The 13,897-nt window shown below is 37.9% G+C and overlaps 1 protein-coding gene across 1 annotated transcript; it reads left to right on the top strand.

Annotated features, from left to right (window-relative positions):
- The first annotated feature begins 2,446 nt into the window (after positions 1-2,446).
- LOC147488379 (peroxisome biogenesis protein 3-2-like) lies at positions 2,447-12,021 on the top strand. Its single transcript, XM_086574360.1, has 7 exons — positions 2,447-2,756; positions 7,631-7,749; positions 8,494-8,522; positions 10,990-11,180; positions 11,290-11,420; positions 11,541-11,648; positions 11,787-12,021. The coding sequence occupies exons 1-7, from the start codon at positions 2,447-2,449 to the stop codon at positions 11,877-11,879; spliced, it is 981 nt and encodes a 326-aa protein (XP_086430486.1). The 3' UTR covers positions 11,880-12,021.
- The last annotated feature ends 1,876 nt before the right edge of the window (positions 12,022-13,897 follow it).

The raw sequence follows: 13,897 nt of genomic DNA, 5'->3' as shown, positions 1-13,897 counted from the left end.
ATCACAATCCTAGCTGTGGTGGTGGTGGTACTGTCATTATAACAGTTCCAACTATTCCCTAGTCTGCTGATAAGAGGTGCAGAATTGCCTCCTCTCACTTTTATTTCAACTAAGCTGATAAGCTTCAAGTTATTCTTGTAAGTAAGTCGCAACTTAATCTACTTTACTTTTGTTATTCATGTCTCTGTTGTTCCAAACTCCCACCTGGACATTCATCTTTTGGACTTCTTTAATTCTTCCAGGAGCTGACTGGCTTAAAATTTGAGTTATCACTTAACTTCGACACTTTTCATTATTCTTCAACTAATTTTTACCTAAAACTCGAATACTTAAACTGGAATTTACATCACTCTAACTGGCTTAAAGCTCATAATTGTAACCTAAAAGACCTTGAGTGTTCAAAAAGTGTTTCAAAAAAAATTCATATAGCTGAAAGTGGAAAAATTGAAGGGCGATTTCAGAGTTCACGGCTTTTTTGCTTATAAGAGAAAACTTCATGGGACAGAAACAAACATGACAAGTTCAAGGGTTAAAAATGTTGATTTTCCTTTTACTTTCTTAGCTCAAATACAGAGCCAGAAGAAATGAGAGATCCCCTCCAAGAAATCAAGTCGCCCAATCCCTTGTGATGGTTCTCGATAGAGGTAGTAGCTAGCTCTATACCCCTTGCATTGGGTGCTAAAATAAAAAATAAATAAATGCAGAGTAGACGGGAAAACTATTGAATTCTCAGTCAAACTGGTGAAGCCTGCTCTCTAGGTCAAGTAAAAGGTGATGCAGTTATGTCTTTTATTCTTGATTCTCAAGTTGTAAAGGCCAAAGAGCAAATTTGCTGAATGGTGTGACAAGGAAGTAAGTACCGAAAAGAAAACAGGGCACAGAATTAGTTAGGTGTTGTAACAACAGTTCATCGGAGATCTCGTTTCTTTCATACAATAGTTCATCCGATGAACGGATATACAAGAAGGTGCTCTTCCAGAGAAGTAACTTGGCGTTCCTCTAGTCCAAGGCAAAGTGAAATCGATGGTGTTTGGTAGCCTGGTGGATAAAATGAAAGATAGAAGTAGTTCGTGGAGAGGTAAACTTCTGTCTTTTCATGGTAGAGCAACCTTGATTAAATCAATTCTCACTAGTATCCCAGTTTATAACATGAGCATATACAAATGGCCACCAAGTCTCATCGAGCAATTTGAGACTATGCTAAAGAATTTTATATGGACTAGAAACCCCTCAACTAGCAGTGCAAGCACTATCTCTTGGGCAAGAGTGTGTAAACCATATGAAGAAGAAGGGCTGGGGATCGGACGACTGAAGGAAATTAATCTGTCTTTGCTTATGAAAAATGCATGGCATATCCTTACGGCAGAAGATGATTTCGCAAAGTATATGAGAAACAAATATGGGCAATGAAGGAGATGCTGCCCAAATGCCAGTGGGTCATTGGCAATGGTCAGAAAGTGGACACATGGAGAGATGGGTGGATCAATAGTGTGTCCCTTAAGCAAGCTTTAAATATCTCTACTATGGAGTTGAGAGGATGCAGAGCCAAAGTTGAAGACCTTATTGTAAATGGGAACAGGGTTATACCGGACATTATACAAGAAGTGATTGAACTTGCAGGATTCAATGTTGCCTCCCTTGCTGAGCATGATGTAACTAAAGAAGACGATCTTGTATAGACTCCTGATGTAGGTGGTGAGTTCAAGGTGAAGTCAGCCTTTGAAGAAATTAGAGTGAAAAGAGAAAAGAATAGTTGACATTCTCATTTCTTGAACTCCCATGTACCAATAAAGACGGCAGCCATGGCTTGGAAATTGATAACAAATGCTGCGGCGATGGATGTCAACATTCAGAGGAAAGGTGTCCACTTAGCATCAAGATGCTATGTTTGTTACACTCATGAAGAAAGTCTGAGTCATTTTTTGTGGCATTGTGAGCATGCTCAAACAGTTTGGAAGTGGGTGGCCTCTAAATTTGAGTTCAGATTACATTGCTCTTCCTTCACAGAAGCCATTAGTGCTTCTAAGTCTAGAAGCCCTATGATTAAACAGCTTTGGGATGTCGTTGTCACTTCTACTATGGTAACACTATGGCACCACTGTAATTCGATATATCATGAAGAAAAGGCACTTAACTTCAACCTATGCACTGCGAGAATAAAAAGAATGGTTAGGGCCGCTGCTATGTTGATAACTGGGCACTCCTTCCATAGAATGGCAGATCTAAGGATCATGACCTCATGGAATCTCTTGGTACTCCTACCAAAAGCCCCCTTGTATTAGGAAATGTTGGTGGACTTCACCTACAGAAAACACAATTAAGATTACTTGTGATGGATCAGCAATCGGAAATCATGGTCCGGCTGGGATTGGTTCTACTTTCAGGGATGCTTCGGGAGATTTTCTAGCTCGTAATATGGAGGAAAATAGGTGTCAACCCGAACTATATGGCTGAGTGCTTAGCCATCGTAGAGAGTGTGGAGATGGCTATTCAAAGAGATTGGAAGAATGTATGGGTTGAATCAAATTTAGTGGCAGCAGTTTCGGCATTTGAGTCAGGCAAACTTCTATGGCAGTTTAAGGATAGATGGAACAAATGTATCTCTGCAATGCATCAGCTCATGATCACATCAACTTTGAGGGAAGCGAACTTCTTGGTAGATCAAGCGGCAAAAAAAGCAACAACTATGTCGTCTGAGTCCCATTTTCTATATTATGGCAAGCCTCCATGTTTATATAAATGGGAGGCTTGCACAAGTACTTACTTTAGATTCGACTGAATGGGTGAGGTGCATGAAGAAGTGTTGTATTGGAGGCCTATCTAGTAGGGTTGCAATTCACTTCCTCAAGTACTATTATCTAAGTATCACACTGTGATTCGGGTTTTCATTTTCTTTCTTTTACACTTTTACCTTTTGTAATTTTCCTTCACTTTTTCCTATACTTAATATAATTCTCAGCTCACTTAGCAAGAAAAAAAAAAGTTAGTAGAGGAAATAACCAAAATACATCCATTCAAACATCTTCTCTCCAAATTCATTAGAAATAAATTACCGTTGTAAATTTGACAATAAATAGCAAACTGACATATAAAATACAAGAGTCAAGAGAGCAACATAATGTGGTGGCCAAATATCGTACATACCGATATTCACCATTATTTCAATAAAGTTCTAATACAATATATATTCATGATAAATTTCAGATACAAAGGAAAGACACAAGGATGGACACATGTCACTATAAAAAGGGTGGAGACAAAAGAGAGAGGACCAGATTCATTTTTTCCAACACTTTCATTTTCTATTTTTCTCGCATATAAAGAGAGAGAGAGAGAGTGAACCGTGTAACCACCATTAATGGAATAAAGAAGAAACTTAGTTGATTAGATTCTCTTCTTGCCTATTACATTGGCGCCGTCTGTGGCTCAAGGATCATGAGAGAATTCTAGTGTTGCTTTCTTTTCTTCTCTTTGAAGATCGAATCTGAAAAAGAAGAGATGAATTGGTCAATTGAGTTTTTTCTTGCTTTCCACCATGAAAATTTCTTGAATCTATTGTTATTTGATGGCTTCTTGAAGAAGATTACTTAAAATGATGAATTGGTAGAGCTAGAAACAGTGGTGATGAATCTTGGTTGAGAAGATGAGTATTGTGTTGGTGAATGAAGAGGAAAAACTGATTTGTAGCTCAAGATGGAAATAATGTGATGATAAATATTGGCTAAGAGGTTTCTCAAATACTGGAAATGAATATTTAAGATGAGAATCGATGCTGAGGTCAAGATTGAAGAGGCCGATACTAACATCAACAGAACTATCAAGATAAGTTTCTTGCTTTTATTCTTGATTTATGGTTATTTATATTTCTGAAAGAGAAATTGTTTATCTAATTACTTTAATTAAGCTTCGGGTAATCAACATTCGCTTCAAGGAACTAACTATATATTGTCTCATTGCCGATATGAGGCTCACTCGAGACCGACAGTAAAGACTTGTGTTCCTTATGGAAAACAGATATTTAGAATCGATGCTGAGTATTACACTTGGGGGCGTCCTACGTTTAAACAACTTCGATACTCGATACCAGAAAATTTTGATACCAAGTTGTCAGGCCATAATCAAAGTCGATACTCGAGACCAGAAAATTCGATATCGAGACCAATAACCAAATTTGATACAATACCCAACCCAACTTCAATACCGATACAGAGAAGACCAAAATAAGTAAGGTGTCGATACAGAGGATATTGGTGGCCAAGATTACTGACTTCGATACCCATAACCAAGTTCGATACACAACAACAGTAGTTCGATACCAGTCAAATACCACCCAAGTTCGATACCGAGGTCAAGTTCGACATACCAGTTTTGAGCCAATTTCGATACCAAGGTCGAGTGCAACAACAAGAAAACCCCAAACCAAGTTCAGTACCGATACTGGGAAGGAGAGTCACCCACGCTTGATGCCCACAACCAATACCAAACAACAATTTCGATACCTATACACCAATCCCCACCCAAGTTCGATAAAGAGGTCGATACTGGGGGCGTCAAGACTCAAGTTTGATACCGAGGTCGAGTGGCGACAACAGAAACCGCAACCAAATTCACCAGATATTGTAAAAAAGGATTGATTTCAAAGTCGATTATTTGGAGTTACTGCAGATCGAAGAACTAAGAAGTAAGAAGTCTCTGGAAACAATTTCTTGTATCTCACGAAATAATCAAGTGGAAGGAGAAGACCTGTTTCGTTATTATGAAGGAGCTCCCAGTCTTGAAAGTCACATGGTGCTCTTTCTGCCATGGTGTTTTGATGAAATTATTTGAGGTTGGAGAAGGTGGAAGTTGAAGTTTAGTTAAAACAAGGAATAGTCTGATGAGAATTTCGAAAGAAGGAAATTCGATGCTGATGTCGAGTTGGAGACTTTGGGCCCAAAAAGACTTCGATACTTGGATATTCCGATACTGGGTATCAAAAATGGAGCACTTGTAGAGGTACAATAAACCATTTGGGCTGACATTTAATTGCTGAATTAGAGATAATCACTTGGGTTGATACGTCGATATCCGATATGAAAAATCATTTGGGGCCAAAACAGATATACCACTTGTGACCGAGACCTCAAAAATTTTCTTTTATCAAAAAATTTCTTATCAAATCCGATTTTCAAATTCAAGAGTGTAATTGTCAAAATCCTACTTTTGGATTCAAAAATTCATGAAATCAAATTCTATTTCGAATGCAAAAATTTTAATTATCAAAATCCAATTTCATACTCAAAAATTCATTTTATCAAGATCAAATCATATATCGAATTCAAAAATTTCAATTGATCAAATCCAGTTCTTGGCAGAAATGCGAGTTCGGGTCAAAAAATCCAGTTTTTGGCAGAAATGTCGAGTTCGGGTTCGGGTAAAAAAATCCAGTTCTTGGCAGAAATGTCGAGTTCGGGTAAAAAAATCCAATTCTTGGCAGAAATGTCGAGTTCGGGTCAAAGAAAATCCAGTTCTTGGCAGAAATGCGAGTTTGGGTAAAAAATCCAGTTCTTGGCAGAAATGTCGAGTTCGGGTCAAAAAATCCAGCTCTTGGCGATGACGTCTATGTCTACCCTCGAGGTCAAAATTTTTACTCACGATGTCTAGCCTCGAGATCAAAATTTTATTCACTCATGACGTCTATGTCTACCTAGAGGTCAAAAATTTTACTTAGAATGTCTATCCTCGAGGTCAAAAAAAAAAAAATTTCACTCATGATGTCTATGTCTAGCCTCGAAGTCAATTTTTTTTTTACTTATGATGTCTAGCCTCGAGGTCAAGTTTTTTCACTCATGATGTCTAGCCTCGAGATCAAAATTTTATCAATCATGATGTCTATGTCTAAACTTAATGTCAAAAAATTTCACACTCGACATCTATGTCTAAACTCGATTTCAAAAAAAAAAAAAATATATGAACAGTGTTGATGCACAGTGTTGGATGAATAGTATCTATGAATAAACTTATTTTCTAATTTATTCTCAAAATCTTCAAATTTTTGCTTATAAAAGTTGAAAATTTCGAGAGAGGGCAATGTGGTGGCAAAATATCGTACATACCGATATTCACCATTATTTCAATAAAGTTCTAATCTAAGACCATTAATACTGAGTAGTTGAGAATGCTCCCAGTGACCCACGTCAGTCCCCTTTTTTTCTCTCAAACTGACACATCAGATTTTTCTTCAAAAAATCAATTCTACGCTCTTTTTTGGTGATTTCAATTGTTCGGGGATAACCCAAAATAGATAAAAACCTTTTTCATAAATCTTATCTCTTTTCTTAAATCTTATCTCTTTTATTAAACAAAAGGAATTAATCTAGACCCCCAATATGGTGCTGTGAGTCCAACCTTAAGAATGAAAGCAACCATGAAAGAGTCTTTTCTCAACACATCACCAAAAACCATACAAGAGGAACAGGGTGTATTAGACTTCCAACATGATTCAGGACTAGGGAAGGTAAAATGTTTTCTGCATTCCCGCTCTTCATGAAGGGGCCGGAGCTTAATGGCGGTGTATTTCTCGGACTCTGCGTTATGCGAATAAAGTCTCTTCACGATGGTGCCATCTTTCTTCTTGATTGTTCTCATCCCATATAGATCCCCGCTCATCCAAAGCCCGGATAACTTGAAACCAAGACGGCTCAACTTAGGAGTTCTACTGAAGATGATATTTCTTGACCCAAATGTTATTCTTTTCATCCATCGTGTCCACACTTCCAGATAATCTGGTGGGAGATCTCGCACCAAAGATACATTCTCTCCGAAAGTACAACGAGATACTTAACCCCCACAATTCTATCATAGGTGGTACCAAATGGGAAAAACCCTCCTTTTTGGAATTCTTCATCTCAAGGTCGAAGGAAAGAACAAAATACGGTCCAACTTTGAGTCCCGTGACCAATATAAAACTCCATTACAAGAAAACAGCCCAAGGCGAGGAGGATATGGAACATGCTCCAACTCTCTCCAAGATTCACCACCCAAAGTGAAAATTATTGCGGTCAAACCGTTGTTTAGTTTTCTCAGATAAAACCGTGACGTATTTATATTTCTTGCTCGTGGAGCATAGCCGGCTTTAAATATCCTCACGGGAGATCCCTACCGGCTCACGGGATGGGTACTTTAATGTGATTATGAGTAATTGGATTGCATATATGAATAAACTTATCTCTCATGGTAAGATAACACATCAAACTACGACATGTAGAAAGGTAACAATCGCTTTGCAAGTAATATTTTTGGTTTTGTTTGTTGGCCACACATCATGGAGTTTTATGCCAACGATTGTATCTTTTGGCTTTTAGACAAAACATAGATTACCTCGAATTCCATATACATGACCGATTCTTGACACCAAAGCTTAAAAGTGCAACTCGGGAAACAAAGGATCATCGATGATAATATCGCTACCATAGTTTACAAGTGTACTTTATTCGAATGAGAGTTGTAATGGGCAGACGTGAAAGTATGTTTGTTCACTACAACATCATATGAGAGAAGATTTGTGACAAGCTTTTTTTGGAGGTAATTTCCATTAGGTAATTTTCATTTTATATATTGTTTTCTGATATAACTTATTACTGTTTTGTAGCTTTATTCATTTCTTTGTGTGTAGGACTTTTAGGGAGTGGGTATGTTTTGTATAAGCTTTATAATGGACATAGACAGAGGCTTTTGGATTTAGAGAGGGAGCTTGAACCATACCCCATTGTTACTAATTTCTTCAAAACGTAAGTGTTCTTAGACAATACGGAACCGAGTGACCAATTTTTGTGTGATGCCAATTTCTTAATTCATGTTTCGGATATAAACTAGACTTCATTCCAAATCTGCTTTGATTTTTTCACCCAAAACTTAACACTTAAACTATCGAAAGACAAGTAGTCGCAACTTCAAGTAATAGTTTAATTAGAAAGGTAAAAAGAAGGCGTACGCTTTCTGTGCCTTAGCATGTGAAAAATGCACGCACCGTTGTTTGGAAGGGACAACCGCTTTGCCAATAAGTCAAGTTGTAATGGTTTCTCATTTGAACTGGCCAGTAGGATCTGGAACCAGTCTTAGAGGATTTTAAATTGGTCTCTTCCAATCGGGCTTCTCGGAGATCGCTTTAGGTTTTGACGGTGATGTTCTTCTAAAGCGAGCTCATTTCCATCGCTAAAGATACTTGCTATTCCCATTGATTGTTCAAGTACATTGCGACGTGGACTGTGGGAGTAAACATTAAAAGAAACTGCTCAACCTATTTGATGATAAAACAAACAATAAATCGGTGCTCTAGATTGAAGACATATTGGAGGTGGAAACCGAAACCGAAACCCACCAATCAAAGGGATTAGGTACTACTCTTTCAGTCTTTCTCAATAGGCTGCATTCCTATCTGCGAAAAACTTCAAAAGGTGCAACCATGAAGGAGCCTAAGAGGAAAAAAATGTCTTACCATTGTGAAATATGAAGCGCTTCGAAGCTCAAACCATCCGATCGAAGTTCGCCTTTTGCATATCGTGGTAGTATTATGCTTTTGATATTTTCCATTTACTTAATTTTTGAATGATACGTGTGCTTTATGCAATCTTCGCTTTTTAAATTATGCCCATAAGATATGCATATCTTAGTTATATAGTGTTCATAGTCCGATTTAAGTTCATAGACTTGACAGATCGGGAATATTCACATTGTTTGTCTCACACCGTTTTGCAATCAAAGCCTTTTACAAATGTAATTGGGGATAAGATTTGTGTGAGACAGAGTCCGCAGGGGTCTTGGGGCAAACCGTGAGACCAAGATCAAGCCATTTTCTTATGTAAGTCCTCTCTCATAAGTTTGTCCAGAGGCAACTATTACCGGGATCTCTCATGAGTTCAAGGGAGAGAGGACAGCAGAAATCGAGGAATTGAACCGAAGTAGTGCTTCGGTCCGCTTTTTATTTTCACAAGAAGGTCGTGCATGAGTGTGACAAGACAAATCATGTGATCTATGTACTTGGCCTCGCCATCATTTTCATCTTGCTCAGCGACTTGCAACTTAACTTTTCAAAGTGCCACAGCCTCCATTAGAAGTCCCTGATTTGTGGTCAAGCTCAGAGAATCTGCAATCTTCACCATGCTTTCTGAACTGGGTGTGGAATTCTCAACTTCAGCGCACATTGCTTCTTTGATGACAAAGCTTATACTTAAATTCTGCTGAAGTAAGAAAGTAATTGAGATACTATAATATCATGCAGAAGTACTATCATGAAAACTCAATTCATGGTTTCGTAGTTACTGCAGAAACAAAGGTATGTTGCATCGTTTGTAACAGTCTGATGTTTGGAGTGCAATCCAACCTATGATGCCTTTCTTTGCAAATTCAGTGGGTAATGGTATTGCATGTTATGAGACCCAGTAGACTTAATTTTAGAAATTAAAGTCTTAAACTATAATTTAATCAGTTCAAGATCATTTGACTCACATGTTTCAAAACTACAAATTCTGCTTCAAGAAACCCAAATTCCAATTCAAAATTCCAGATCGATACTAACCAATAGAGACCGATTGGCTTCAATTACCAATGTAATCGATTTCAATGTATTCGATTAAATCTTTACCTTTTTCTCTTAGTAAAATGCTACTTAATCCGAAGTCTCTCCATCGGATATTATCAATTGTATCATGTATGAGAAACCCGATATGAACACCACAGATTGGCATCGCTTTCAATAGAGCTTCTCCATTAACCTCAGAAGGAACAAATTCTGCACTACCATTGTTGTAGATCGTGAAAGAAGCTTTATGCCGACTTCGCGTGAAAGTATATAAATCCATATACGTAAAGAAGTGATATAAAAAACACGCTTAGTTAATAACACTCTTGGACTTTTTATAAAGTTACCCCATTTGAGGTGTCGCGACCCGTGCCATTGTTCAAGAGATTCCTTCTTATTATGTCCACCTTCGGTCCAATGTTACTCGGTCGAGCTGCAGTAGCAACGCTTCTGATGAAGAGAAACAAGACAGCCGAAGCCAAAAAGAAATATGCAACAACATGACATGGCCGGGTACTTGGATTGCCGGGGAATTGAAGGATAAGGGGAAATTTGGTGAGCTAGCTAGCTGCCTATATATAATTTATATGCATGAAGCGGTAGAGAAATGAAGATGATGAGCAAGCAAGATAGTTGTTTCAAGTCCCTAACCATATATATATATGGATTTATGTGTATGTGTGCGTGTGTGTATCAATGCACTCTATGAAGATAATCGACCAAGAGGGGCCTAGGACTGAAGCCGAAGCCGGAAGATATATCCAAGAACCGATAAATGTGTACATATATGAATAAGTGTTATCGATGATGCACAAATGAAGACTAGAATTAACATTGTGTGGTCGTTGTTGGGGTCCAAGCAGAGCATAGGGCTTTGTGATAATCAGAGTTGGTGACTTTTCTTTTGGAATGACTGTGAATAGCATGGATACATTTCGTTCATGAGGTTCGCATGTATTGGAAGGAAGCCGTTGGAAGTTTATGCACAAGGAAGGCGACATTAAGTAAGTGGAGGCCGGAGAGGACTTTACTTTTATTTTGGTTATTGTTGGTAATTAAACCTAAACGTACACATTATATATCACGAAAGACAGTGATCATCCAAGACTAAATAAGAGAGAAACGGCTCTTAGTAGATAAAAAATATGCATGTAAAGATAAAGTAGTTGTCGGTTGTGAGAGTTTCTGTCGGTGATCCTATTCATGTATTATTTGTCTTTATGCATTTGGACTGATACATGATGATGATTATTACACTAGACTTTCTTTACTGAATATAAATCCAAACGTTTGTTACTCCGAAGAGTTTCGTTTGTTGAAGCTTCACGAGTCACGACGACACATTTTGTTTCGGTATAACACTCTTGGACTTTTTTTAAAGTTTCATTTTGTTTAGTAGTGAAATTTATTTGTTGTTTATGGTTTGATAGGCTGCAAGCTCATTTTGAGAGCATTCAGAGAATAGTTGATTTGACAACGTTACCTTATGCTATGTACTATTTGTGGAATCGGGTATCTGATGAATTAGATCATTCACAGTTGACTGATAGATTAAAGCTAGAAAAGGATACACTGACATCTTTGGAGAAGATTGAGATATGGGAAAATCTGAAAATTTTAAGTATGAACACCCACTTGGCTATTACACAACATTGCCTAGTTTACATTATCTGCACTTGGTTTTCTAGCTCATTTAAGTTGCTTTTGTTTTTTTCGTGTTGTTTTACTAGATTTCACGAGATTGGCAGTGTCATTATGGGCAATGACGGTACTCACCTTATACATCAGAGTTCAAGTCAACATTTTAGGGAGACATCTCTACATTGATACAGCTCGAGGAATGGGAGCGTCTTATCTACTGGTAAGACCCTTTCATTTCTGCTTCGAAGTTTTCTCCATTCCCTTCTGATGAGCCTGGTGAGAAGGATATAACTTTCAAGCTAGAGTGTCCTCTTGAATAATTGTCAAGAAGCATTTGAAGGTGCTGAAAATCGAAGCTGCGCACTCTTGGAAACATCCGTCATGTCATATAGGTGAACTTTTAAAACAGAAGATGGTGCCTGAGAAGATTATACACCACATTGTTCAGGTTGTTATCAAAACCCTCTACATTTTAGTCACTCCACCTTTTTCCATTTTTTTTTTAATTTTTTTATTATTATATATTTTTTTTTTATGCTGTGTTTTCTGTGTAAGTTTCTTAAGCTGTTCTGATGATTGATTACAGGAGTTGTTGGGACAAGATCCTAAGATTTGTTCGGATGAGGGAAATGTTGAGACTGTGTCAGTTTCTCAACACCATTGGCAAGCAGCTGGATGAAAGCCCCAAGTCTCGGCGTGTTAATGATGCCTACTTCAACCGAATGAAGGATCTCACCACGCACCCCCAACTGGCACAACGGCTGAAATTCATGGTTCGTGATGTTCAGAATCTGTGAGCAAACAAGTGGGTCCCCAGCCACAAGGAGGTATACTTCCTCAATTCCCTTTCTTCATGAAAGTCTTACATACTTGAGTCCATCTTTCTTTACTTATTCTCCCCAATTTGTTTTGACATATCAAAGCTAAGACCATCACCAAATTCATTCGACACGTAAAAGACGCGTACTCTTGGGTTGCGTCTAGGTGCAACCGCTAGCATGAGGGTTAATTGTGGTACTGGCGTGGATGCAATTGGGGGTTTGAGCCCAGGGGTTTCCCCAACCGACCTGGCGCAGGGGTATAATGCCGGAATGCCTAGAGCGCGAGAAGATGCCCGGATGCCGGAATTGATAATAATGACAATTGGGAGGTCCAAATAAGCGATCGCTCGATGCCAAGGGGTGATCTTTCAGCTATGCAGTCTGTTGTGCGTGTCCAGGCTCCCTTTACCAACAAGCCAACAGCCGTCAACTCAAAGCTTCTAACTCAGGGTTGTGGTGGCGTAATAATTGGGAGAACAAGTCTATTGTTGCAAGGTAGTGGTGCAGGTTCGCCTGGTAGTCCTTCCAATATAGCTACTACTATTGATCATGTAGCATACAGTCCTCCTACTAAGCCTGTCACTTCAGTAGCACCTTTATTGCCGGCAGAGAAACGACCAGCTCCAGTTGCAAAAATAAACCCAGATGAACTTCGTAAGAAAACAGTCTCTCTTCTCAAGAAATACTTTGGCATTCGCATTCTATATGAAGCTCTACAGTGTGTGGAGGAGCTGAAAGCTCGAACTGAATGCTACGGAATTCCACTCGGATGTTGTAAAATTAAGGCTTTTTAAATGAATCTCTCTGATGGTGCACCTGTAAACATACATCCTAGAGTAAACCATCTTCAGTGGGCAGTGGTGCATTGTTACATATGGTTTCCGTATCTGCCATCAAATATGCCCTCCTAGCTGATGATTTGTGTAGCTCATATCTGATTGAATAAATAATTTTGAGAAGTTGATATTGTTTAAGATTTCAAGAATGGCATGTTGAGTAGACAATAAGAAAAGGTATGTTGCCATTTCGAAATAAATGTTCATACTTTCGAAATAGATCCATCGATGGGGTTTATAAAATACATCATTCGATGGGATTTAAATGTCATTAGAAAGAACTACATGACAAGTATTTTAGTTACAGGAGCCCCAAAATGTATTGCAACCCCAATAGCGGAACACATTTTTTAATCAAACAGCAAGAACAAATTGTTCTCATGGGAGTTCTCTGTGCAGAAGCACAACTCTTTTAATCACTCTTTTAATTATTAGAAAGCTTACAGTATCCTATTTGACTGATTTTATGTATATAAACCAGTTTAAACGATTATAAATATCATCTCAAATTGATTTAGATATGAATTATTCAATTTAATATGATGTATTAGCAGACTTCATTTAAGTCTAGCAAGGTTAGTTTTCATATAGACTTATAGCAAGTAGAGAATGTCTGTCATCCAATTTACCCCTTGAATAGTCGAGATCAATGAATACATTGGATAATGATGTTGCATTCTCAAGGTAGTAATTAGCAATGTAACAGTACAGGTACCAAAAGACATATTCTTTAACAATGAAGACGTCATAGTTAAAGAATTCTCTGAAGCCCTACATATTCTTTAGAAAAGGCACAAAATTCGGGCCGCTTTTAATGCAATAAAATTTATAAAAGATAAAAGATAAGCGTGAAATAGAAATTGAAGACTTCAATTTCAAAGAATTCTTGAAGAAAAGAAAAGAAGTTGAAAAAAAACAAATTTAGTTTGACACCCTCAAAATGTTATGCTAGATTGTATGATTCAAGACAAAGAAAACAAAGACAAGATCTTTGAAATTTGAAGGAAACAATTAAAGAGATGAAAGAAAAGGAGAAAAGC

Source organism: Coptis chinensis, chromosome 7 (genome assembly GCF_015680905.1).
Source record: "Coptis chinensis isolate HL-2020 chromosome 7, ASM1568090v1, whole genome shotgun sequence".
NCBI classification, from domain to species: domain Eukaryota; kingdom Viridiplantae; phylum Streptophyta; class Magnoliopsida; order Ranunculales; family Ranunculaceae; genus Coptis; species Coptis chinensis.
Note: the sequence above shows the minus strand (reverse complement) of the source record. Positions and strands in the feature narration are given on the sequence as shown.

Coding starts and splice junctions, on each gene's coding strand:
- LOC147488379 (XM_086574360.1), top strand. CDS start 2,447: ATGGCTGAGTGCTTAGCCATCGTAGAGAGTGTGGAGATGGCTATTCAA. Junction 8,523..10,989: donor GCTCAAACCATCCGATCGAA/GTTCGCCTTTTG, acceptor ATGGTTTGATAG/GCTGCAAGCTCATTTTGAGA. Junction 11,421..11,540: donor TGGGAGCGTCTTATCTACTG/GTAAGACCCTTT, acceptor AAGCATTTGAAG/GTGCTGAAAATCGAAGCTGC.